Source organism: Phodopus roborovskii, unplaced genomic scaffold, assembly GCF_943737965.1.
Source record: "Phodopus roborovskii unplaced genomic scaffold, PHOROB, whole genome shotgun sequence".
NCBI classification, from domain to species: Eukaryota; Metazoa; Chordata; class Mammalia; order Rodentia; family Cricetidae; genus Phodopus; species Phodopus roborovskii.
Window position 1 is genome coordinate 37,672,034 of NW_026126480.1, and position 25,981 is coordinate 37,698,014.

The 25,981-nt window shown below is 42.6% G+C and overlaps 1 protein-coding gene across 2 annotated transcripts in view; it reads left to right on the plus strand.

Annotated features, from left to right (window-relative positions):
- The first annotated feature begins 578 nt into the window (after positions 1–578).
- The window catches only part of Plpp4 (phospholipid phosphatase 4), a 126,342-nt gene continuing 100,939 nt past the window's right edge, over positions 579–25,981 (plus strand). Inside the window, exon 1 of one of the 2 annotated variants that reach the window (XM_051193139.1) lies at positions 579–836. In XM_051193139.1, coding sequence (XP_051049096.1) covers positions 781–836 — 56 coding nt within the window. In that variant the 5' untranslated portion in view covers positions 579–780. The remainder of the gene's footprint in view (positions 837–25,981) is intronic. The other variant, XM_051193138.1, reaches the window with a different exon arrangement.

The following is a 25,981-nucleotide window of genomic DNA, read 5'->3' on the forward strand; positions in this document are numbered from 1 at the left end:
TATCTTGAACTGGTGCCATGAGGGTGAGGGGATCCAGGTTCACTTGCTCTCAGTCTGTGCCGGGTTTTTGTACACTTGTCTGGCACCTTCTGTGAGAAAGCAAAGATCGGGAGCAATCTCATGGGGACTTCCTAAAGTCAGGGGTGGGAAAGGAAAGAACTTGAGGTGCTCAGGCTTGGAGGGGAGCAGAAAGTGGGAAAGAAGTGCTCCCAGGCAGGGCCAGAAGATGCCAGAGCTGTCCTGAGCGAGAGACTATCCCCTAAGCGCCCATCTACTTCTTGCCCACGTGCGGGCGAGTGTGGAAGGAACACAGTGAGAGCAAGAGTCCGGGCTGGAGAGGAGGCTCGCAGCGGCTGCCGGGCACAGAGCCCAGGGGCCGCCCAGTAGCTGGGAAGCCACGCAGCGCGCCCGCGACTACAGCGGGGCTTCCCCAGGCTTTCCCCACCCGGGTCGCTGGTGCGGGGAGCGAGCCCAGGACTCGGAAACTGCACCGGACGCAAGGGAGCAGGGAGTCTTCCAGGCGACACGGCTCGGCGCGATTGCCAGTGGGACCCGAAACGAGCGACCGGCGTGGCATCTGGGTGCCCGGGAGCCCGGAGCCCAGCCGGAGATTAGGGTTGAGCCCTCCCCGCCGCCCCCACCCCGCGCCCGCCTCCCGCCCCCGCCCGCGGCCTGCAGCGCGCCTCCCTCACCGCCCAGGCTCTGGCGAGCCGCTCTGGCCGAGCCGTGGGAGCCACCGACAGCACCAGCTGCCGCTGCGGGAGCTACTCTGGCTGCACCATGCGGGAGCTGGCCATCGAGATCGGGGTGCGAGCCCTGCTCTTTGGGGTCTTTGTGTAAGTAGTGGTGCGCCGCGGGAGGGGACCCAATGCCTAGCCTCTAGGTGCCCCAACTTTCTTTGAGCTGCTGCGTCCCACAAGGGCCTGGATTCGGGGTTCTCTTCTTGTTGGTGCCTGGGATGTTCCCTTTGGGATCAAAAGAAACCTCTCCTTTTCTTGGAACCCTTAGTGCACAGTAGTCCTAGTATGCCTGGCTGGGACTGGGACTTGCTTCCCTAGTAGCCCCTAGTCTGGAAGCGCATCTGGCAGCCCCTAGCTGGGATGCCCCAAGTCCGAGCCTTTCACTAACCCCTGCACACCTGTCCCTGGGATTTAGACTGCTCTTTAAGACCAGGGCATGCAGCCTGGCTCATGCCCTAGGGAAGTTTCTCTCCTATGATCTTTTGCTACTGATGATGGCTGGCAGGTTTTGCTCTTGGCCTCCCGCCACCCCATGCTGTGTGGGGGCAGCCAGGGTCAGCTTAGATCATTTTGGAAGGCTCCTGAGCAGACAGCCCTACAGAGCATCCTCCCAAGAGGTGTCTGCCTTACTTCTCTGGCTGGAAAACTGTTGCCATGGAGGGTTGGGCAGGTCAGGAACTGCAGCTGGCTGCGGGGCTGAGAACACCAGAAACTCCTATATAGTATGAGTGTTCTCCTGAGAGGCAGAAGCTCTCTGGAGACAGTAATGAAATGTCCAGGCTTTGAAAAAGGAGGGAGCCTAGTGCCTTCAGCGATGTCAGTGCTTCCTCAGGCAACTGCCCCTCACTGGTCTAAGGCCCACCACAGGGTTTCTCTTCTCTCTAGTCTGTCTTGTTTAAACCGATCTAGTAGCCAGCCTTAAGTGCCTGTCACCAAGGCTGACACATCTGCACTTGTCCCTCCAGTAGCAGGCTGGGTTTTTTCTCTCCTACCCATAGCTGGCTGACACATTTTAAATATTAAAGTTGCATTGATTCTCTGGATTTTGTGGGATCTTGTTGTGTGTGTGTGTATGTGTGTATGTGTGTGTGTGTGTGTGTGTGTGTGTGTGTGTATGTGTAGGGGGGGTCATCCCATGAAGACAAACAGGATCCCCCCCTCGGACTTTCTGCCCCCAAACATGGCATGTATGTAGTATCAAATACTACTTCTGCACCTCAGGATATATGCGTGGAAACTATTGCTCTCTCTCTCTCTCTCTCTCTCTCTCTCTCTCTCTCTCTCTGTGTGTGTGTGTGTGTGTGTGTGTGTGTGTGTAAGCGCACACAGAAACGTTTAAACTCGGGATTAAATTCATTCTGAGGATTCATTCACACCATCAGAAAGGGCTGGGAGCTCCCCAGATGCATCCACCCCCAATGCTGCCTTCTGACTGAACACTAGTGTTATTCACTGGGAACAAGGAGTGGGAACTTCAGTTGGATCTTGATGCATTTGGAAAAAAATGAAGCCCTTTCCCCTCTTCTCACCCCATCTCTCTACCTTTCTGAGTAAATATTCCAAGGAGTGGCTTCTGGGCAGCTGACAGATAGGTTAAAACCCCATTCAATTATTACATGCAAAAAATGATAGACTGGTGTTTAGTGCATGGTAGAATCTACATTTGTTGGAAGAATGTTTTTACAAAAAGAAAAATTCAAGAATAAAGTGAAATAGGCTTGTAGGTTCTCTGCTTGAATAGCTCCTGGGAATATTTGTTTTAAAATGGTCTAATCACATGGACAATATTTATATGTTCTCACATTTCTCTTAAAGCATTCTTCCAAACACTTGTGAAATGTTTACAAATATACAACGACTCATGTAGTGAATTAGAAAACTTGGTAGATGTTGCTTATATGTGTCTGGGTTCTTCTAAGATTGTTATGTTTAAAAAAAATCACTTTTTGTTTTTTTTGTTTTTTCTCAAAAGTTCCCTCCGTGTACTCAGTGGGGGATCTGCAATCACCTCCCACTGTAGGATACACATGGACATTGATTATGTTTGGGCATGATTCTTGAGTTTCCTATGAAATTACAAATATTACCTACAAAGACCAGATTGGCACTGAAGGCCAATCTGATTGTGGTTCAGGCAGATAATGGCTTCCGGAAGAGCCTAGGAGGAGCAGGGACACAGATGACCCCTTGTTTTCTCAGATAAGCTCCTGGCGCCTTGACAAGAGGCTAGCTTTGGGAAGAAAGTCTTCTTCCTTTTGGCAGCACTGTGTAGTGAGGAGGAGACTTGAGTGACGATTCACTGCCATAAAGATGGTGGACTCCACTGCCCTGGGATATTTGGAAGCCCCTCCAGGCAAGCTGAATCTGGTCTCCCCCTACACTGGCCAGCATGGATGATGTAGTTCATCACCCATTTGAACTTGTCATGTCTGCCCTATATCCCAGGATGAGAGGCTAGTTTTAAACCAGAGAGAGCATCTTCTCTTTTTGCTAGTTCTGCTGCAACCCTTTAATACAGTTCTTCATGCTGTGGTGACCTCCCAACGATGAAACTATTTTGTTGCTACTTTATAACTGAAATTCTGCTACTGTTATGAATTGTAATGTTAGTATATGACATACAGGATATCTGATATGGGAACCCTGTGGAAGGGTTGTTCCACCCACAGGTTGAGAACCACTGCTCTGGAGAAACCTTTCCTGGAGATGTGCTTGCCCTCTGATCACATTTCCCTGCCTGGAAGCAGGCATGTCATCTCAGCTGATTCACAGATCTGCTCTCTGTGGACTCTAAGGGATGGCTAATGAAGTATGTTCTGGACCTAGGGGCCTGTAAGGTGTCCCTTGCTGACTCTTGAGGAAAGCCCTTTGTGAGGAGGTCAAGTGCACCAGTATTTGTGCACTCAAGTTGCAGAGAGGAAGGCCTGCTGACAGTCTCAGGATCAGTGCCTTTGGGGCAGCCCTGCTCAAAACTTAGCTAGCAAACAACCATGAAAGAAAAATAGCTCTAAAGAGCAGTGCTACTGGAGATGCATATCAACTTCAGCTTAACAGAGGACAATGTTTATGGGAACTCAGAGGGCCAAGTGCAGCTCTGAGGATAGTGTTAGCACTCTGATGCTGGTGGGCTTCAAGGGCCCTATTGGTCCTATGCAGGAACTGGAATAAGCTGTCATCCAAGACACAAGGAGAGAATCAGCAAGTGTTTCTACAAATGCCAGCAAGAGCTGGACCTTGCTCATCACTTCTGAGCTCCCGGTCACCAGCCCTACGCCCTAGGTTTGTTAGTACAAATATTGTGGTAACTTTTACTGTTGTTCCCAATATGGGGACTCCCATTTGTTGGGGAATGTAACATGTTAGGTAGTGATGAAGGCTATCTATTGCATATGGGGCCTGGTGAGATGGCTCAGGAGTTAGGAGCATTTATTGCTTTTATAGAGGACCCAAATCCAGTACCCAGGAGCCACATTGGTCATGTCACAAACACCTTTAAGTCTAACTCCAGGGGGTACAATGCCTTCTTCATGACTCTGCTGGCACTGTACTCTCACAAGTACATACACAGGAATGCACACCACATAGGAAATTTGTGGGACTCCAGCCTGGGTTGGTTGCCGTAGCTTATGCAAAAAGCTCAGTTTAGGGCAAAGGAGGGATAACTAACCTAGGGCATGATGAGAAGTTGGGACAGATGCCAAGGAGCATTGCCCAGAGTTGACTGCTCATCTAAGCATCCAGTGCCAGGTGTGTGAGGGCAGGCCTGGGCTCAAGGACATTCCTGCTGAGTAGAGGCCTGGCAGCCTACAGGCACAGTTTGGACTGGGAACAGCTCACCAGGTGTAGCTCCAGACTGTGTGTTTCACCGACAAGGTGGGATGTTTTCTGATAGGAAATGAGCCTAAAATGTAAGGAGGCTAGTGGTGTGTGTGTGTGTGTGTGTGTGTGTGTGTGTGTGTGTGTGTGTGTTCCTCAGACACTGTTCACTTTTTTTTTCTTCTGTGTTTCTAATGATTTGGAACTTTGCAAGCAGTCTAGGCTAACTAGCCAGGTACCCAGCTGCCTCCATTTTCCCAGTAGTGGGTGACAGTCATATGCCACTATGTTCAGCTTTTTGTTTTTATTTTTTAACCTGGGTTTTGGAGATTGAACTCAGGACTTCAAGCGAGCAAGGCAAACACTCCATATACGGTTCCATTTCTACAGCCTGGCTCTGAAGATTTGGAACAAAGAGCCATCTGCTCAGATGTTTGCCCAGTGGTGTTAAGGGAATATTTTGTTGGTGACACAGGTTTTGTTCACTTCTGTGGGTAGCAGTGTGTGTCTCTACGGTTGTCATTCTGCTTCGCCCCAGATCAGGGAAGTGCGAGAGTACCTCTCAGTTGGTCTCATGCTTGGGCATCTCTGTGCTTGCCTGGCGTTGCATTGCCAACAGCTGCACTAGGGTTTAGGACACATCTCCGTTGCCTTTCCTTTCCCCTTTGTTCCCCCATATGACCTAGCCATAGTCTTGATTGATACCTTCTGACCTAGATTCTGATGGTCATTATCCTAGAAATCTGAGTGTGCTGCATCCATGCAGAACAAAGCTACTTCCAAGGGTGGTCTGCTGACCACTTGCATCATCGTTGCCTTTAGTTCAGTTTAGCACTTCATAGCCTATGGACTGACCTGAAAGGAATGCTGGGGTCTGCCATTTGACCAGACAGTCTTTCTTTCAACCACACTTTAGGAAGTTTAAACAATTGAGCATTGTCCTTTAAAGGTCTCCTCTGCTTCTTCTCTTCTTGGCTATATGGAAACACTACCTTCCCTGGCCCTGCTAAGGGATTAAATGAGGCCAGGCAGGGAGCCTCGTGCATGGAGCACTGGGTAGAGGCAGCATGAATTTCCTTAGGGGAGGGCATGGAGCTGTATGCTAACATACATAGTTTTGAGACAGGGCCACCAGGAGAGCTGCCATGGAGGCTCATGGTGTTGCAGGTGGACTCTGGAACAGAAGGTAAGTATCTGCTAACTGAGATGTGGGGGTTGGCTACCACTGCAGCATTAGTCTGTTCTGTGATACCTGTAGTAGTTTTGCTGCCATTTATAGCAAGTTCCAAATGGTGTATTAGAAGCAAGGTGGTATAACGGAAGACCATGGGCTTTGGGACTATATGGGTTCATGTTTGGATTTTTGCTGTCACTAATTAGCAAATTGCTTTGGATCTCTGAACCTTAGTTACTTTATATGAGAAGTGGAGATAATAGCTCACAGGATTTGATTAGAACAGGTGCTTTTAGTGCCTACTGTAGATGCAACTGTCTTCTTTTCTTATTACATAGATAGTCTGTGAATGGCACTACAGTTTGGTTGTTATGACTGTGGCCTTTAGCCTTAGATTGCCTGAATTTCTATCCTGATTTTGCCCCTTATAAGGTATGTGAGTCTTTGGGCAAATTATTTACCCAGCTTAAAGCTCAGTGTCCCCATCTGTTTAATAAGAATATGTAGTGCTATTCATGAACATCAGGCTTATGCTTATTAATGAGACAGTATTCAGTTAACCATAGGTGTTAAAAAAAAGCTAATGCCATTATTGTCTTTTATTTAAATGAATCCATAATATGAAGGGAAATTCTGTAGATAGCTAATAGTATTCTTATTATAAATTATTTAGTATGGGATTTCTAGCAAGGTATAAAGTCCTTCAAGTATATTTCGAGGGATTCCTTTTAGCCTGCCCACAGTTTCAACTTACCATAAGTTCAATGAGCCTAACCCCAATAGTTTGTTCATGGGTCTTGCTGTCAGATGGGGTGGAGAGCTCAGTCCCATGTTATAGCACAAGTTCTAATAGGTCTTAATAATAAAAGCCCAGAGTCAGATCCAGAGAAAAATGCTAAATATCAGAGAGATGAAGGAGCAAGTTACAGCCACATTTTATGTCACTAACTTCCCGGTTGAAAAGAGATTGAGTTCCTGTCTCCTCCTACCTTATCACTTCCTCTTTCTGCCTAGCCATCTCACTTCCTGTCTGTACGTACAGACCTCCAGACCTCTATGGTTAACTAGTGGCTAGCTCTGCCCTCTGATCTTCAGGCAAGCTTTATTTGTTAGAGTATAAACAAAATATCATTGGCCTTGGCTTCTTAATGGGGACTCATCCTATGGGCCCTTTGTAATAGCAATTCTAAGACTGTGCAATGTCACCAGTACACCTGTATCAGATAATGTGTTAATGAAAACAGTCATAGAGTTTAGTTAGACCCACATTCAGGAGCTCTCTCTATCAAATACCTTCTTGCCTTCATCTGTGCATGTAGGAGTAATTGTCCCTGAGCATGTCTTCTTGCCCTGGAAATACACCTTCCCAACTGGCTGACAAATAGTGCTTCTGTTTGAAATAATATTGACCACTGTAAAATGAGATGGCTGTGCCCAGAAGTTTCAGAACTGCTGGTAATTTCCCACATGGAAATGAAAAAAGGGACCATCAGCTTCAAAGCTGGTGGATAGAGTTATCTCAGTCAGTTAGAAAGATGATGCCTTTTATGAGCCACACAAGGCTTATAAAAGCTTGGCACTGCTACTTTTCTGGGGTAGTGTTTGTAAATATAAAAATTATCTTTGCAATATTGCTTCTTTAAGAATGATCGTCTTGGTGCCATGTGCGGAAGAGCTACAAACCCTGCTGACAGACAGCTCCTCTTGTTCAGCCAGGACCATGATCGGGTTAGGGGACTTGGAGGTTCTGGGGAAAGGTGAGAAGATGCTGCAGGTAGGTGCCACAGGGAAGCATGGGGACAGCTTCATCACAAGCAGCTCCATAGAATCTGGGGACAGAGGTACAGAGACTAAGACCGACTCAGTAGGGGCATTTAGGTCAGTTTCCAGAAAGCTGGGAATGAGCTGGTCAGTGCTGGATGCTTCTTTCTGCCTTGCCAGAAGGGTTTAAAGACATGTTTCCATTGCAATGGGAGTTTGAGCCATATGAAATTGTAGGTGTCTGACTGTTTTGACCTACAAAACTGGAAATTTCATTTAGTTCAATCCAAAAATAACATACACAAGAAAAGTACCCTGTTCATAACTGTGCAGCAGCTCAGAGCAGCCCTCGCCTGCCGAGCCTACTTCCTTGGCCACCCTAACACAATTTTTTTTTTTACTCAACATGAATGGACTCACAGTGTGCATGCGTCTGTGTGACTTTTGTCTCAGCATGTGACAATTCATTCCACACTGTTGAGAGCACTTGTTTGTTCTCACCACCACACGATATCTATGTAAGACTGAAACCCTGATTAGTTGCTCGAGTTGCTTGGTAATGGTTTTGACAATTAAGCATAATGCTGTTGTGGTTTTTTTTTTAATGAATCTATTTGTAATTAGGGGGAGCTGTACCTTGGTGAATACATTTTTTTTTCTTCTTTTTTTTTTTTAACAAAATGTTTGGCTTTCCTTTGTCCAACAGGAACTCTGAAATCACAATCCAATTCGTATAGCACATTACTTTTCTCTCAAGAGAATTGTCCAGAGAGGCCTACAGTATCATCCCACACTGTAGAAGGGTGGGCATCATGACACAGGGTCACATAGTTGAATTCTGTTAGGGATAAAGATGTGATCTTACCCAGAAGTGCTGTAAATGCAAGTTGATGTAATGTGTGATGGATACCTAGGACAACATGATTAGTGTTCAAGCTCATCTCTTCATTATCCTAGTTCTGTGACAAAACTTTTCTTGGAAAGATGCAACACATGTGTCTACTCAACCCAGATAATGAGCCCATGACAGACTAAAATGCAAATACCACCAAAGTCCAACATGGTGAATCAATGAGTTTTAGTGGGGTTACTTACAGGAGTATAGGAGTATAGTTACAGGAGTATAGGAATATAGGAGTATAGGAGCAGAAATGACTTAAATACAGCGTTATCACCAAAGCCTTCTGCAGCAAGCTGGGAACCTGTAGCACACAGCACAGCCTATAAGTAGCTCAACAGGCAGCAGACCATCTTTCTAGGTGCCTTGATTGTTCTAAACCAGCAGCTCAGCTGGTTTCTGCTTCTTTCAAGCAGTTGGTCTGATCTCAAGTGTTCTTTGCAGATTTGCTTGTCTCAGGGTCTTTAAAAGTCAGCCTTCTTAGATCTGAGGAGGAGTCTCAGCTTTTATTACTTACTCTGGCAGAGATGGGCCTAATGGATTTGGTCACTTTCAGGAACTTCCTGAAGCTATTTTGAGTTGTATTACCTTCCTGTTTGAGGCAATTCCTACAGGATGGAATGTTCCAGTCTCAGAGCAAACTATTTACACAACACTCGCACTTCTCATCCTTCCTGTGACTGAGGTGTGATAGAAGCCAGTGAAAAGATGTCTAATACCCCAGTGTGATAATAAGAGGTATGCAGTCTTCAGGACTACAGGATAGCCGAGCCTTGTATTGAGATTTAGAAAGTTAGAGATGAAAGAAGTCATTGAGAAAATGTTGGTATGTATTTACATGTGGATAACTTTTAATTGTCCCACTGTATACTTGGTGGCTATAGAAGGGGGTGGGTGATGGGGAAGAGCTTTAGTACCTACTTGCCACTGCCATGCTAGATGACTGGATCTTTGTAACCAGTCAGTCAAGGAGTGATATTCTCATTTTACAGTGTGAAGAGCTAAGAGCTTTCATAGTCAGAGAGCTCCCTCCCACCAGTCAGTAAGAAAAGAGAAAAAAAAAAAAAAAAACACTCAATAGGAAAATGGGCAAGGGCTATGAACAGAGATCTGATGGAAATACAGAGAGCAAATCTACCTTTCAGTGTGTGACTTCTATAGAAATGCAAGATATGCCACTGAAAACAGCAAGATGACAGTACAAGTAGATGAGCACAGCTTTTTAGAAGCAGTGGGAAACATAAGCAGCCATTATAGTTAGTAATTCCAGTTAACTGTCTCTTGACTTGGAAAACACTTAACAGCTATCACTGAGTGAGTGATAAGGCAGGCTACAGCAGTGTGTATGGATGTTTTCATGTGGTGATGTGATACATTTAATTTGTTCTTCTAGTTATGATAAAATCCCTCTGAGGACTCACAATAAGATACGTTAATGATGTTTTTGTTTGTTTGTTTATGGAGGGACTTGCTAATACATTTAGATAATATAGATTTGGTGTTTTTGTTTTTTGGTTTTTTCCCTTTATGCTACTTTGTTTGATTTTTGTTTTTCAAGGCAGGGCTTCTTTGTGTAGCACTGGCTGTTTTGGAAATAGCTCCATAGTTTTATGCTACTTATAACTTAAATAAGTTTATTGTGAATATTCATAATTTTTATGCATAACTTGTAATTATCAGTGTGGATATTTGTGGATAAAAGTCTCTGTTCTGTCTGGTCTTGCAGCCATTCAGTACCAAATAAACACACAGAGGCTAATGTTAATTATAAACTGTTTGGCTGATGGCTCAGGCTTCTTACTGGCTAGCTCTCTCTTAATTACTAACCCATTTCTATTAATCTATGTATCTCTATGTGTTCTTGGCTTACTGGAGAATGCTCAGGTGTCCTACCTCCCTAGTAGCTACATGACATCTCTCCGGTGACTCACTCTCTGCTTTCCTCTTCCCAGCATTCTCCTAGTGTGATAGCTTCACCTATGCTTTCTGTTTGGGTACATCCTCCCTGTCCATTGGCTGAAACAGCTTTAATCATCAACCAATAAGAGAAAAACATATATTCACAGCATACAGAAGAACATACCATCATCTCCTCTTTACTGTCTAAATAAAAAGAAAGGCTTTAACTTTAACATAGTAAAATTATATATAACAAAACAGTTATCAAGCAAGAATTAGAGTTAACAATATTTAGTTCACTAACATTTGGAAAAAATTAAAGAAAATATTCTACCATCTATCCTATCTTTGTGAGTCCAAAGTTTTATATGTAACAACTTTTATAATAACTAAGGAAAACCATAACCATAACTATCTGTCTTCAACTCCATCAAAGACCCAAGAAGGATAATATATAAACTCTAGAATTGACAGCTATCGTGGTTAAATAAGGATCAGGATAAACAAATAGGCTGAATAGATGTTTATTCATGGAGAAATTACTTACATCCTAGACAGATGAACACCAGGAAATTCCACCCGATGCTCTCCTGTCCGAGTCCCTTCAGCAAGAGAGCTTTTCCTGGCTCTTTCTCTGACCTCCCTCCACAGGTCACTTCTGCCCATGGCTCCACCCCCAATGGGCGTGGTCAGTGCCACAGAAGGACTATCTCACTACAGACAGCAGCATCTCACTGCCTGGACGGTCACCTAAGTTTGTCTGTAACATTGGGGCATCCCTCTCCAGCCTATAGGCCCAGAATGTCTGGCAGACTTTGATGAAGCAGTAACCTTGAAGGACTATCCTGTCCCTTGGGAAGTTTGACTGTCAGTTTCCTTTGTAACCTGCTTCTCCAATTTGAACATCATCCTATCAAGCAGTCCAGACAAGAACAGTTTCTTGTCTAAAATGGTTATCTTTGCCATGTTGACGTCAAACCCCGTGAGTTTCTTCAATGCCCATCTTCCTTTCTGAGGCAGTTGGTGTTGCCAGGAGCAGTTATGTCTTATTGTCATGAAAAACCCTAGTAAACTATTTTAAATGCCGTATTTTGTTGGTCTTTGAAAGATTTTGAAGAATACCTGTCCATTTGAAATATATCTCTGTATATCTAGAAAACCTAACTAAGTTTTGACTATTATAGGTAACTATCTATAATCTATATTTAATTATACATTAAATTTTTTAAAGAGCTGTATAAGCATAATACTGAAACAAAGAGTAGAAATATACATATAATAGAAATGATCTTAAATTTTATCAATAAACCAAAATACATACAGGTGCAAAGTATTCATTTCTATATCATATTCCCATTTTTCTTTAGAAAGAGAGTGACTGTGATCATTAACACCATTTATAACCAACTCTGTTTAAATGAAAAAAATATTTATAAACAATAGTTAGGAATTTGGTCATAGTTCTCTCCAAACTGCTTCCTGATGTATGGGGGGGGGGGTGTGCTGTCAATCCAGAACCCTTGCCAGATCCTGGCTATAGTGGTCTGTAAGCCTGCATGGTCTTAGCAATTTTGCCTGTTGGATCACCTGGGCCACTGCTTCAGGGGGTCTTGCTTGATCAAACCATATTACTCTGGAAGGAATCCACAGATTTTCATCTTTGGTGGAAACAAAGTCAGAACCTCTTTTCTAAAGTAACATGTCCTTAGAATTGAATTTTGAAGTCAAGGCATTTTCAAAATATATAGGTTGGATTAATCCAGCAGCATTTAAATCAAATGTCTTTTAGCAGCTGTTGCTCCTACCTCAGTAGTCAAAAATTCAAAGACAGCACAAGCACAATAACATAGTATCCAGAGACTCTCTGTGTATTTCCCATCTTTACATGGCTTTTTTTTTTTTTTTTTTTTTTTTTTTTTTTTTTTTTGAGACAGGTTTTCTCTTTGTATCTTTGGCTGTCCTTATACTCACTCTGTAGACCAGGATGGCCTTGAAATCAGATATCTGCCTGCCTCTGCCTTCAGAGTACTGGGATTAAAGTTGTGTGCCACCAGGCCTAGCTACTTTATTTCTTTTTAAAACAACTCTCTTTATACTTTTCATTTTCTCTCCCAAGCCTACCTATACTTTCAAACACACTGTAAAACATTTAGAGGTTTTTATTCTGAATCTGTCTTTACTATATATCTCTAGACAGTATCTTTTTCTGACCACATGAGTCTTTATTCTGCTAAACTGCATGGCTAGGTTAAAGCAGAGGTTTTGTCTGCTGGCTTTAGGCTTTCCAATATGACAGGGGTATGTTACTACCAGCTCTGGGAGCTGGGCTTACCACCTAGACTTTGGAATATGCTGCCATCAAGCAGCTTATAGTACATTGCCCATAAACCTTTTTGTCTGTGGGAATAAAAGCTAAATATGCCACGCAGCTTGCTGTGCTCAAGCCTGAATGCCACGGCATCCCTACACCATGGCCTTCATGAGACTTTGAAACTAGGAAGCCTGGTGTGGCTCAGTTTTTATGCATTCAGAACCCTTTTTAAGCTTTTGTCAGGTTTTATGTGTAAATTATTTCCAAATGTCTAGTTACCACATGTGGATGGAAGTTTTTGTTCCATTCAGTCCCAAACAAACACACAGAGACTTACATTAATTATAAACTGTTTGGCCAATGGCTCAGGCTTCTTATCGGTTAACTCTCTCTTGATTATTAACCCATTTCTATTAATCTATGTATCTTTATGTGGTCTGGACTTACCAGAGAATGTTCAGGCTTCCTATCTTCCCAGTAGGTGTATGTCATCTCTTTGGTGACTTAACCTTTTGTTCCTCTTCCCAGCATTTTACTAGTCTGGTAACTCCACTTTCTGCTTGATACATTCTGCATGTCCATTAGCCCAAACAGCTTTATTAATCAACCAATAAGAGAAACATATATTCACAGCATACAGAAGGACATCCCCCATCAGATGTTTCCTGTTACAGAATACAGAACACACACATACACACAAACACACACACACACTCACACACACACACACACACTCACACACACACACACACACACACACACACACAGGCGTAAGGAGTACAGGTTTTTTCCTCCTGCCACCAGTTTTGTCCCGCTGCTGCGCCAGCCCCAAATAATGCACAGAGACTCTGTATTTGATATTATACTGTTGGCCAGTTACTACTTTCTTATCGGCTAGCTCTGTCTTAAGTATTAACCCATTTGTGTTAATCTATGTATTTCCATGTGGTCTTCTTACCCGGAGCCGGCTGCTGCGTACTCCTCTCTCCAGACTCTCCATCTTGACTCCTCCTTACTACTTCCTCTTTCCTCCTTGTCTCCTAGTCCCTCCTATCTTGTTTTCCTATTGGCCAACAGTGCTTTATTTATTAACCAGTATGAGAAACATATACAGAATGACATCTCCCATCATCCACACACACACACATATGAGTTCTGAATGCAACTCTAGTGTTTCTTTGGTTGGTGACTGCTACAGGATATTTGAAGCAGGAATGTACCTCAAATCAATCTTTCTGCATTTTACATCAGTAGAACATTTTAGAAAACTGAAAGACTAACATCCCAATTACAAATTATGTTGGGAGGGGTGTTTGGTCAGTGTTTTGTTGCTGAGAAGAGACACCATAACCAAGGCAACTCTTATAAAGGAAAACGTTTAATTTGGGCTTGCTTGCATTCAGAGGGTTAGTCTATTGTCAGAATGGTGAGAAGCATGGCAGCATGCAGGCAGCCATGGTGCTGGGGAAGTGCCTGTGAGTTCTACATCGAATTCTCGGGCAGCTGGGAGAGAAAGAGAGCCATTGTGCCTGGCTTGGGTTTTTCAATCTCAAAGCCTACTCCCAGTGACACAGTTCCTCCAAAAGGCCACACTTCCTCCATCAAGGCCACACCTACTCAAAAAGGCCATACCAACTCAAAAGCCCCATACCTCCTAACCCTTTCAGATAGTGCCACTTCCTGTGAGCCTGTGGAGGCTATTTTTATTCAAACTGCCACATTTCACTTCCCCCATAGGCTTATAGCCACATTGTAATGCAAAATGTATTTAGCCCAACTTCGAAATCTTCATAGTCTATCACAATCTCAACACTGCCAAAAAGTTCCAAGTCTCTTCTGAGATTCATGCAATCTCTTTACTGTAACCCCCTGAAAAATCAAAATAAAAAAGCAGATCACATCCTTCCAACATACAATGGCACATGAGATGTACATTGCCATTCTAAAAGGGAGGGAAGGGAGCATAGTGAGGGATTACTGGACCAAAGCAAGACTGAAAGGCAGCAGAGCAAACCCCTGTCTCTGCATCCCTATGTCTGACGCCAAAGCATTCTTCACTTTCTCAGCTTTCAGCTTCATTGACTGCGGCACACCTCTTCTTCTTGGGTTGCTGCCACTCTCTGATAGCAGCTCTCCTTGGCAAGTGTCTCATGACCCTGGAATCTCCAGTATCTTGGGGGTCTCCAGTGAAATCCAGGTTTCAGCTTCACACAGTGGCCTCCCTCGGCCTCCATTCAGGGACACCCCGACACATGCCTGGCCTCAGTGGCTTTTCATAGCCGTGGAAGGAGATTCATAACCCCTTTCTTATATCCTTAACTCTAAAGCCAGAACCACGTGGCTGAAGTGCTGAGTGCTGCCACTTACCAGGCCTGGAACATGGCCCCTACTTCCACTGCATGTGCATCAACTTTCTGTTGTCAGTGATTTCATTCATTGCTTAAAGTTTTAAAAAATTCATTTCCACAAATTAGAAGCTAGGCTGGGCGGGGGGGGGGGTCTTACCTTGAGGTTACCACTCCCTTTATTCCATTTAACATCAAGCTTTAATTTTATACATACATACATACATACATACATACATACATACATACATACATATATATCTTTAAGCCTTATACGTAGCTCAATTATGCTTCCTGGGGTGCCTTTCCTCTCCAAACTGTACGTTTTGTATTTTCCTTGCTTAGCTTGCTCCCTTTCATTATAGGTCTGCATAAGAGTGGGCACTGATAACACACAACACAGTCAATACTAGGCAGTGTGGAAGCCTCCTCTGTCAACACTTTTATTCTCAAACTCTCCAATTTAGCTTAAGGGATATTTTTTTTTCAAGTGGGATAGAAAACAGCCACCTTCTTTGCTAAAATATCACAAGATCAGCCTCTAGGCCACTTACCAATATTCTTTCAAACCTCTTGAACCTTGCTGTCATAATTAATCTATATTATTCTCAGCACTACTGTCTTCCAGTCTTTTACTAGTATGGTCCACAAAGCCCTTTTAAAAGTGTTTATCTGCTTTTATAATCCAAAGTCCCAATGTCCACATGGTTAGGCTTGCACAGCTATACCCTACTCAGAGTTCTCTTGCTGGGAAGAGATGCTATGACCTAGGAACCTTTTTATTTTTAAAAACATTATTTAATTGGTCCTGCTTATAGTTTCAGAGGTTTAGCCCATTGTCATGTGAAACATTGCATCATCCAGGCAGATATGGCATTGGAGAAGTAGTTTTGAGTTGTACACCCAGATCCAACTTCAAAGCCAACTGCAGTGATACAGTTCCTCCAAGGCCACACCTCCTAATTGTTTCAAATAGTGCCCCTATCTATGAGCCTATGGGGGCCATTTCCATTCAAACCATTCAATGTCTAATCAATGTCCAAACAAGGGACATTGACAGCGACTGCAGGTGGAGTTAGAGATGGCCATGGTTCTCTTTGAGAAGCAATGTTATGGCACATTGATCACAAACTTAGGGCTATCCCTGGACTTAGAGTTCTGGGGGAGGGGCATACATTGAGACACCAAAGTAAGAAGCATAAAAATCTTCCCTATGGCAATGGTCTCTACACTTCTAAGGAATTAATGTATGTTAAGTAAAATGAAAAGGATCAAAACCCAAATGGTCCACTGTGAAGAAGATGGATTGCAATTATGAACATGGAGACAGTATGATATTGCTATTAACTTATTCTGAAAATCTCTAAAAACATTTAGAAAAAAGTTTATGATACATGTGATTAAATACACTGTATAAGGTTATCCCAGAGTCACAGCTATTAGAAGTGTGTGTGATTTGACAAATGCTAGAAAGGATGACAAGTTGGTTGTGTTGGAAAGAGTGCATTTCCTCCCAAAGAAAGATGAAATGCTTCCCTAATCCCTTCATGTATCTCTATCAGGACCACTCCCTTCACTTTTCAAATGTAAACATTTTGATATACGTTTTTATATGGCACACACAAGCTAACCACAGTGAAGCATGCCTGTAATTCCAGTAACTTGAGAGGCAGAGGCAGGAACCTTGCCATGAATGTGCAGCCAGCTTTGGTCACATAGTGAATTGCCAGCCTCGACTAGAGAAAGACCCTGTCTCAGCATCACTTTCGGGTTCCTAGAAGTGGCCCACAAGGGTTACCTTCTATTACAGGTTAATTTTCTCTATATTTTTATCTTGAAAAATTTTATCTTGAAAAATTTTATATTTTATCTTGTGTTAAAAAAGCGTGATTATTTTTATTAGCTGTAGGCATCACCAATCTATTAATCTACATATGGAATTTTAGAATATTTCATTATTTATGTGACAAACAGCATATTGTGGCCCAAGAAACTTTTACAATGGCCTTTTCTGGATCAAAGCCCCTGTTAATTTTTTTATTTATCTGCACATTAACAAACTGTCCATTCAAAATAGTCTACTATATATATATATATTTACATGTCACCAGACATGTGAAAGTGACTCTCTCTCTCTCTCTCTCTCTCTCTCTCTCTCTCTCTCTCTCTTTCTCTCTTTTGTTATATTGGCTTCTTTTTGTTATGTGTGTATTTATATGGGTGAGGCAGAAGAGAGTGGTTAGTCCTTTGGAGCTGGAGAAAAGGCAGTTGTAAGCCACCCAACTTGTACTGGGAATGGAACTTGGGTCCTCTGCAAAATCCACACTCTTCCGAACCATCTCCAGCTCCTGTACAAGATGTAAGTGTCTGTTATATCCAGGAGGTATTGTAGCATTTGCTTTGCATTTCCCTGTATTCGGTGTTGAACATCTTCTCACACACACACACATTTTATCTTCAGTAAAATGTCCATCTTTTCTTTTGCTCATGCTTCTACTGGATCTCCAGATTGATCTTCTTGATATGCAAGGAGTGTGAGGGGTTTTACAGATGCTATGGTTTGAATGAGAAATGTCCCCCATGGCTTATGTGACTGAACACTTAGTCCCCAGGTGGCGGTTCTCTTGTGGGAGGATATGGAACCTTTAGGAATCAGGTCCCTGCTAGAGGAAGTGAATCTCATCTTGACGTGGTGGGTGGGAGGAGGTGCTGATGTTTATAGCCTGGCTTCTCTCGGCTTCTTGGTCATGGAGATGTGAGCAGACAGCTGCCTCACACTCCTGCCACTATGGGTCTGTCTGTCACCACGGTTTCCCACTGTATGGAATTGTAGCCCTCAAACCAGGAATCAAAATAAACCCTACCTCTCTTAAATTGCTTCTTGACAGAGTCTTTGTCAAAGCAATGAGAGCAGTATCCAGCATAATAGATATTAGACTTACACTTACTGCAAGTGTTGTTTATACTTTGAAGTTTCTTTGTGATTTCTATTGCTCACAAGTTTTGATTTACTTATGGTTACAACTGCCCTTTTTCTCCTGCATGATCTGTTTCTTATTTAGAAAGATATTTCCCATCTAAAACAGAAATATTCTTTGCAATGTCTAGTATTTTATGCTTTAGTAATCCAATATTAATTCTCTGGTGTGTTGGTTATTTCTTTAACTGTGTGTTTGTGTACATGTTTGTATATGTGTATATCACAGGTGCATATTCATGTTAAGAACACACATGGGAGGCCAGAGAGCTTGCCTTCCCTGGTCGTTATCTACCCTAGCTTTTGAGATTATATCTGTCACTGACTCTGGAGTTCAACCTTCTCTTAGACATGCTTGTGTCTCTGCCTCTCCAGCACTGGGGTTACAAGTGTAAACTGTTGCACCAAGCTTTTTATGCGGGTGCTGGGTCGGATTAGGTCCTCATGCTTACACGGCAAATGTTTTACCAACTGAGTCATCCTCCTGGTTTCTCCCTTTCCTATCAGATGGTTTTTCTGTTATGAAGAAACTCTAGGTTTTCTTAGTGTCACGTTTATAAGAGGCAAATGTCATTTGTCTTGTGAGCTTGTAGCTGGATCCTTTTCAGATTTTCTATTTACCTGCTGTGACTCAATTGACATTTCAATTACTGTAGTTTTTTTTTATTATTCTGATATACATGTATATATGTGTGTGTGTATTAAACACACACCATATATGGAGACACACACACACACACACACACACACACACAGAGAGAGAGAGAGAGAGAGAGAGAGAGAGAGAGAGAGAGAGAGAGAGAGAGAGAGACTGTTTTGAGGAAATCTCCACCAGCATGGGAAGTAGTGGTTAGTGGTTAGTGGTTAGAGGTTAGTGGTTAGTGATGTAAGTTTCCTGTTCAGAATGCCCTGAGTCACATTACTAATGTGATATTAACTATATTAACTATCTGTGAAAACTTGGGCAAGTTGCTTTCTCTGTATATCGGTGACATAATCATTAATATAGATTAATGATGGTGTAAAATAGTTTCATTGTATTGAGATCAAAGGCTGTAGCTTATTCATTTATATCGCCATGATTACTATTTTCTGTGTGGCCGTATATAATGCATTTTAAGAGTAAATATACACACTTGAACATAACGTGACATTTCTGTTTAGTGGGCCCAGAGTTCTAAATATAAGAGTGCAAGTTGACTATTTAAGCCCTTACAAACTTGTTCTTCATGGTAGCCCTTTAAATGTGAAGGTGGGCTCTCTTCGTCAGAGGGGATAATTAATCTTTGGGTTATTTTAGTGTTGCTGTTGAGATAATTGTTGTTTTGTTTTATTGATGCCAACATTCCCTCTGTTTCTTTCTGTGCTATTTTATATTTTTATGCTTCTCTGCTTAAGTTTGAACAGATTCCCAATGTTCCCAGTAAGAACATGTTGGAAAATTAATCCCCAGTGTAACAGTATTAGGAGATGGGAGGTATGTAGGTCACAAGGCTTCACCCTCATGCTGGTTATTAAATATCTTGCAGCTGTCAGTTCAATTCCTTGCACTCATCTGCCTTCCCTGTCCTGTCTTCTTTTTTCCATGGAACGATGGAGCACAATCCATATTGGATGGATATGCAGGATCACTTCTGTATTGGACTTCCCCAAAACAAGTTTTATTTTTTATGAATTACCTAGTCTCTGGTATTGTGTTATAAAAACACAAAATGAACTAAGACACTCCCAACCTTATGTATCTTACTTTTAACTGAGTAACTTATAATGTTTTTGTTACCATTCTTTTTCTTTGTTAGTCATTTATATGTTATAATTTCTATCATTGTATTTCTAATTAATCCATCACTTTTACCTCTTGATGGATGTATTTATTTATTTGTATTTTTGGTTTCATCCTGACTGCTGTTTCCTCTCTCTCCTCTCTTCTCCTCTCAGTCTCTCCTTCATCTCCTCTCTGCACCTCCATCTACTCAGAAAAGGGCAGGCCTCCCATGGGTATCAACCAAACATGGCATATCAAGTTGCAATAAAACTAAGTACCTCTCCTCATATTTAGGCTGGATGAGGCAACCCATTATGAGACAAAGGGTTCCAGAAGCTGGCAAAAGAATCAGAGACAGCCCCTGCTCCCACTATTAGGAGTCCCACAAGAAGACCAAGCTACAAAATTGTAACATATATGTAGAGGGCTTAGGTCAGTCTTTGCAGGCTCCCTGGTTGTTGGCATAGTCTCTGTGAGTTCCTATGAGCCCCAATGATAAAACTAGTGAGAATGCCATTTTTTTATGTGAAATTTCTTATTTTGAAGTTTACCTAACATTAGTATATTTCTATATTACCTTTCATGAGACTAATGTTTATATACAAAAAAATTTTCTTTTTCTTTCTTTCTTTCTTTTTTTGAGACTGGGTTTCTCTGGGTAACTTTGTAGACCAGCCTGTCCTAGAACCCAGAGATCTGCCTGCCTCTGCCCCCCCCCCAAGTTCTGGGATTAAAGGCATGCATCCCCACCACCTGCAGAATATATTTTCTATCCTTTTAATTTCAAAATACCTTTGTTACTCTCTTTTCATTTTTATAGATGTTTCTTATAAACAGCATCCAGCTCTTTCTTTTAATCTTCCCCATGTGGCCAGTCTGTCATGAATTAGAAATGTTCATACATTTACAGTTAGTGTAATAATGCCTATTGTAGGTTTAAATTGATTGTTTACTCTTGGTTGTCATTCTCCCCATCTGTTCTTTCCCCTTCTTTTCCTGACTTCTCTATAGATTGTCATGCATCTGTTGATATTCTACAGTGTCTCCTTTATTAATGTTAACCTATTCTGCTTTAATATATTCAACTAGTTTCTCTGGAGATCAGGGTATGTATTTGTTAATCATCATCATCCTTGGGTCAATCACAGCATTTCATGTGCAATGTAAAAACCTAGGACAACCTACATTCTTCTCTCTTTTCAGCCTTTGGTAAATTATCCTAGATTTTGTTTGAAATTATATGTCCTGTAAAGTATTACAATAATCTTTGCCTTGCATTTCATAAATTAACCCAATTGGTAGTCTTTGTATATATTTGCATTTCCAGTACTTTGTATTATTTCTTTCAGATTTGATTTTCTATCTGGGATTGTATCTTTCATGCTTGAAGAATTTCCTTTAACACTGCTTGTATAGTTTGCTGGGAATGAATTCTGCTGGTTATTTTCTTGCAGTTGTCTTCATTCTGATTTTACTTTGAAAGCTATTTTGGCAGATGTAGAATTGACGGTTGTCACTTTCTGTTAGCATTTTGAGGCTGTCTTTATATTGTTTTGTGGGCTCCAGTGTCCCTGCTGCCATTGCCACTGTCCTATATAGCCTGTGTTTTTTATTTGACAGTGCTAAGGCTTTCTTTCTGCATTTTGTTGTCAGCATTTGGCTGTGATGTGCTTGAATTCATCTTATTTGCATCTTTCTTGCTGGGTTCAGTGAGATTCTTCAAGCTATGGTTTGCTTTCTTTCATCGACACAACACAATAGTCTTAAGATGTGCCCCTCCCCATTCCTTCTGCTTCTGTGTTAGACAGTTTACTGTTGTATCATAATACAGTAGCTTTTCCTCCTCGTGATTCAGTTTGATGGACTGTCTTTAGAATGGTCTTCATTTTCACTAATTCCTTGTTTGACTGTGTCTATTCTGCCTCTAAGCCTGGGTGATGAGCACTTTATTGCAGAAGCTCCTTTCAGTTTTAGTTTTATTTTCTGTGTGAGTGTTTTTGTCAGTTGTAGTTTCTCTGTTGATGTTTTCCATCTGTTCACTTGCTGTGTTCATTTGTCTTTATCCTCTTTTAACAGTTAGAATAGACAATCCCTTCCTGCTAATTCCAACACCAAGAAAATGTATAGTTTTGATTTTTCCCCCTCTGGATTATGGGTACTGTCTCTTTCCTCTCTTTGCAGACCTTTCTATTTTGTTTTACTTGTACTGGTGTTGTGGCTTCCATTTTGTAGAGTTGTGGGTTTGTTATTTTCTCATAGGTGTGTTCAGTTCATTCTTGCTTGCACTGATTTGCTGCTGGCTCACCTTCACCCACAGAACCATGATTCTAAGCTGCTTGAGCAGTCTGCTTTGCCTTTGATCTTATGTTGTACACTTTAATCCTGGGGTGTACTTCATCCTCTGGTTTGCCTCTTTGGGATTTCAGTGGAAAGTTACTTTTGGAGAAATTTCAATTCCAGATTTACCCGGCAGCACTGGTTAGCTGCTGAAATCTCTGCTGGACTCTGCAGGCTGCAGCTGTTCCTTCCCTCTGGGGTCCTTGGAGTGGCCTGTACATTGCGATTTGTGAGTTGCCAATGATTGGTAAGACACTTTTGTGCATAATTTTGGATCCCTCCTGTGGCCAACCTCCTTTATAGGGAAATTTCTTTACTGCATTACTCATTATTTCATTCCTGTGCACTTTATCTTTCCCATGTTTTGTTTCACTGATTATTATCTTTTGAAGCTCTTCAGCCTGGGTATGGATTTGTACTTATATTTTCATTCTTATCAGTAGTGGTTTTCAAGGAAAGAAAGAGGGGAGGGGAAAGAAGTAAGGCTCCATAAGTCTCGAACTGAATGTCTCCTTGATAAAATTTTAAAAGGGGCTGGAGAGGTTGCTCAGCAGTTAAGAACACTTACTATTGTTTCAGAGCACTGGCATTAAGTTCCCAGCCCCCACATGGTGGTTTACAACCATCTGTAACTCCAGTTCAAGGAAATCCAATGCCCTCTTCTGTCTTCTGTGGCCATCAGGCTCCCATGTGGTATACATACACACATATATTCGGGCAAACACTCATACACATTAGATAAACCTGAACATTTAAAGGTTTTTAAATGATTTTCAAGGGTTGAGCATACAGTTCAGAGTTAGAGCATCTACCCTGACAGTGCAAGGGCTAGGGTTTGATTCCCAGAAAACAGACAGACAGACACCAACCACCGGGATTGGGGATTGTAACTCAGCTGACAGAGTACTGCCTAGCATGTACAAGATTCCAGTCCCATTACTACGCAGGCCAGGCAGGCTGGCACAGGCCCGTGACCCTAGAGCTTAGGAAGTAGAGGCAGAAGGCTTGTGAGTTCAGGGTCATCTTAGCAATATGGCCAATTTAAGGCTACTCTGGGCTACATGAGATGCTGCCTCGAAAACGAAACAAAATAATGACAACAAATGTGCCATAGATTCTCATTTTTATCGTGAATATATTTATGGATGTTAGAGTCACAGTGCAAATGGCCTTGCTTTGCCATCTACAATTCTATGTATTTTCCAAAATTCAGCACAGACTTTATTTATCTATGGTGATGTGTCACTCCATATCCAATTAACAAATATAATACTACTGACAAAAATCCCTAAAATTCTCACTTACACTTTTGTTTAAATAATTAAAGGACTTGGCTTCTGGATGTGTTTACCTTTAATTCAGTCTGGTAGACAAATGACAAGCTCTTCAGTAATCAATGAGAACATGCAGAGTTAGACTTTTAAATATTAACACCTTGTTTATAAAAACCTACATAAAAGAGAAATACATTGCCTTCCCATGACACAAGAGATCTTTCACTGTTTGCTAAAAGCCACGAATATTAGTAGCAGGGAATGGGGTGGGAGAAAAAAAAATGACAGCACTAAATCACTCCATGAGTTCTCACTGTGTTCCTGGCTGTATGATAAGGCAATTGGCTGCTGCTCTCATGGAAGGCAAGTGGCTTCTACTCTCATGGATTCACAGCAGCTGTGGTTGCCTGCGTAAGGCCCATACAAGATCAAGCTAGCCAAAACTCCAGGAAGAGACAGGGAGGAACTCACCTGGCCCCAACTCTAATTGAACAATTATTGGCTATTGATGGCTGTCGAGGGAGCATCATAGCTTGCTTCTGTTAACTTGACACAAACTCAGGCATAGCTGGAAAGAGGGAACTTCAACTGCAGAATTTCCTGTGTCACAGTGGCCTGCGGGCATCTGTGAGGCATTTTTAAACTGCTAATTGGTATAGGAGGGCTCATCTCACTGTGGGCAGTGCTGTCTTTGGGCAGGTAGTGTGGGCTCGTTCACTATTCCTGTTCGTGTTATTGGTGGGCAGCAGGGTCCTGAGATCCTAGGTTGTAGTGAGGCCAATCTTACTTATCTGAGGAATTTGTCATTGCATGGGACACTTTCTGGAGCAATGATGGCCTAAAGAAGAGCTGGGGACTTAGGAGGGAAAATGGGCAAAGCTGGAGCAAGAAGAGAGTTGTGGGCATCAGGAAAAGGCTTTATTTGTGGCCAGTTGAGCTCTTCTCTGCATAGTCCTGGCTGTGGTTGGCCCTTAGGTTTGCTCTTCCAGGTGTCATAGCAGTAGCTCCTGCTCCTCCTTTTCACTCCTCCTCATCTTCCTCCTCTTCTTCTCCTCCCCCTTTCTTCTTTCTCCCTTCCTCCTTCTCTTTCACCATTCCTCTTCCTGGCCCCTCTTCTTCTTCCTTCTCCATACTCCTCTCCCCACCCCTTACTCTGTCTCCTCTTCCTCCTCCTTCTACTCCCCCCTCTGATTCAAGGCAAACTTTATTGTCAGAATGTGACCAAAATATCATACAACACTCTTTCCCCGCCCCTTCCTCAGATGATCCTCTTACGCTTTATGTGCAGTTAAACTATTGAAGTCACCATGGCATAGATATACCATATCACATGTGAGAAACTGAAGCTTACAGAGGGATCACTTTCCCGTGGTCATTTGCCAGTAGGCTTCCCATTCTAAAGTCTCTGTGGCCATGGCTCTGTTGCTATAGGTGGGTGGAGTACTGTCTCTTGAGTCTCCCACACTGCAGTCTCTGTGTCTAACAAAGTGGTTTCCAGATATATTTGATTCATAATGCAAAGATCCAACTATCTGAGCCTGAGGGCCTGGGATCAGTTCTCCATCTCTTTTTGGGTTCCTTCATCCTCTCCTTCTTCAGTTCACTCATCTACAGAGAGAAGGTACAGATATACCTATAGGATGGAGTCATTCAAGCACACATGCTGGCAGTTTTTCCTGGCACTTAGGGAGTATGCCTCACACATCACCAATATTTCTGTGTTCTTGAGAGCTGCTCTCCAAGCCCCCATCTTTACCACCAGATACATGCTTTTTTTCAGTGGATGTGTTTATGTGTAAGTATGTGTGTAGGGGCAATGCCTGTGTGCAGGCACAGAGGCCAGAGGAGGATGGCAGGTGTCCTAAGCTGTCATTCTTTGTTTTATTCCCCCGAAGCAAGGTCTCTACTGAACCCAGAGCTAGGCTGGTGAGTAAGCCCCACTGTGGTGGTTTGAAAAAAAATGGCTCCTATTACAGGGAGTGGTTCTATTAGGAGGTGTGGCTTTGTTGGAGTGGGTGTGGCCTTGTTTGAGGAAGTGTGTCACCGTGGGGGTGGGCCGTGAGGTCTCCAATACTCAAGCTATGCCTGGTGTGGGACAAACTCCTTCTCCTACCTTAAGATCAAGATCTAGAACTTTCAGCTCCTTCTCAAGCACCATCTCTGTTTGCACATCAATATATCCTGCCATGATGACAATAGACTAAACCTCTGAAACTATAAGCTAGCCCAATTAAATGTTTTCCTCTATAAGAGTTTCTGTGCCATGGTGTCTCTTCACAGCAATAGAAACCCTAACTAAGACACCCAGTGAGCCTTCTGTCTCTACCTACTCAGCACTGGGGTTATAAGAGCATGTGACCACACCTGGCTATTTACATGGGTTCTGTGGATTTGAACTCAGATCCTCATACATGCTCAACATTCTTACCCACTGAGCCTTCTCAGTTCCAGATGTCTTCTGTGCCCCTTTCCCAGGAGCCCTCTTGTTACTTGCACACTGTCCAGCCTGTGAAAGCCATCTGCATGTAATAATTGTCTGTCTTAGTTTACCACAGCCTTTGGCTCTTCCTTAACAAGTGTGGTGTCTGCTTGGATGTCAGAAGACCTTGTTAGAACTCTTGTCTTCCAAGCTGGAGAGATGGCTCAGAGGTTAAGAACACTAGCTACACTTCGGGAGGTCCTGA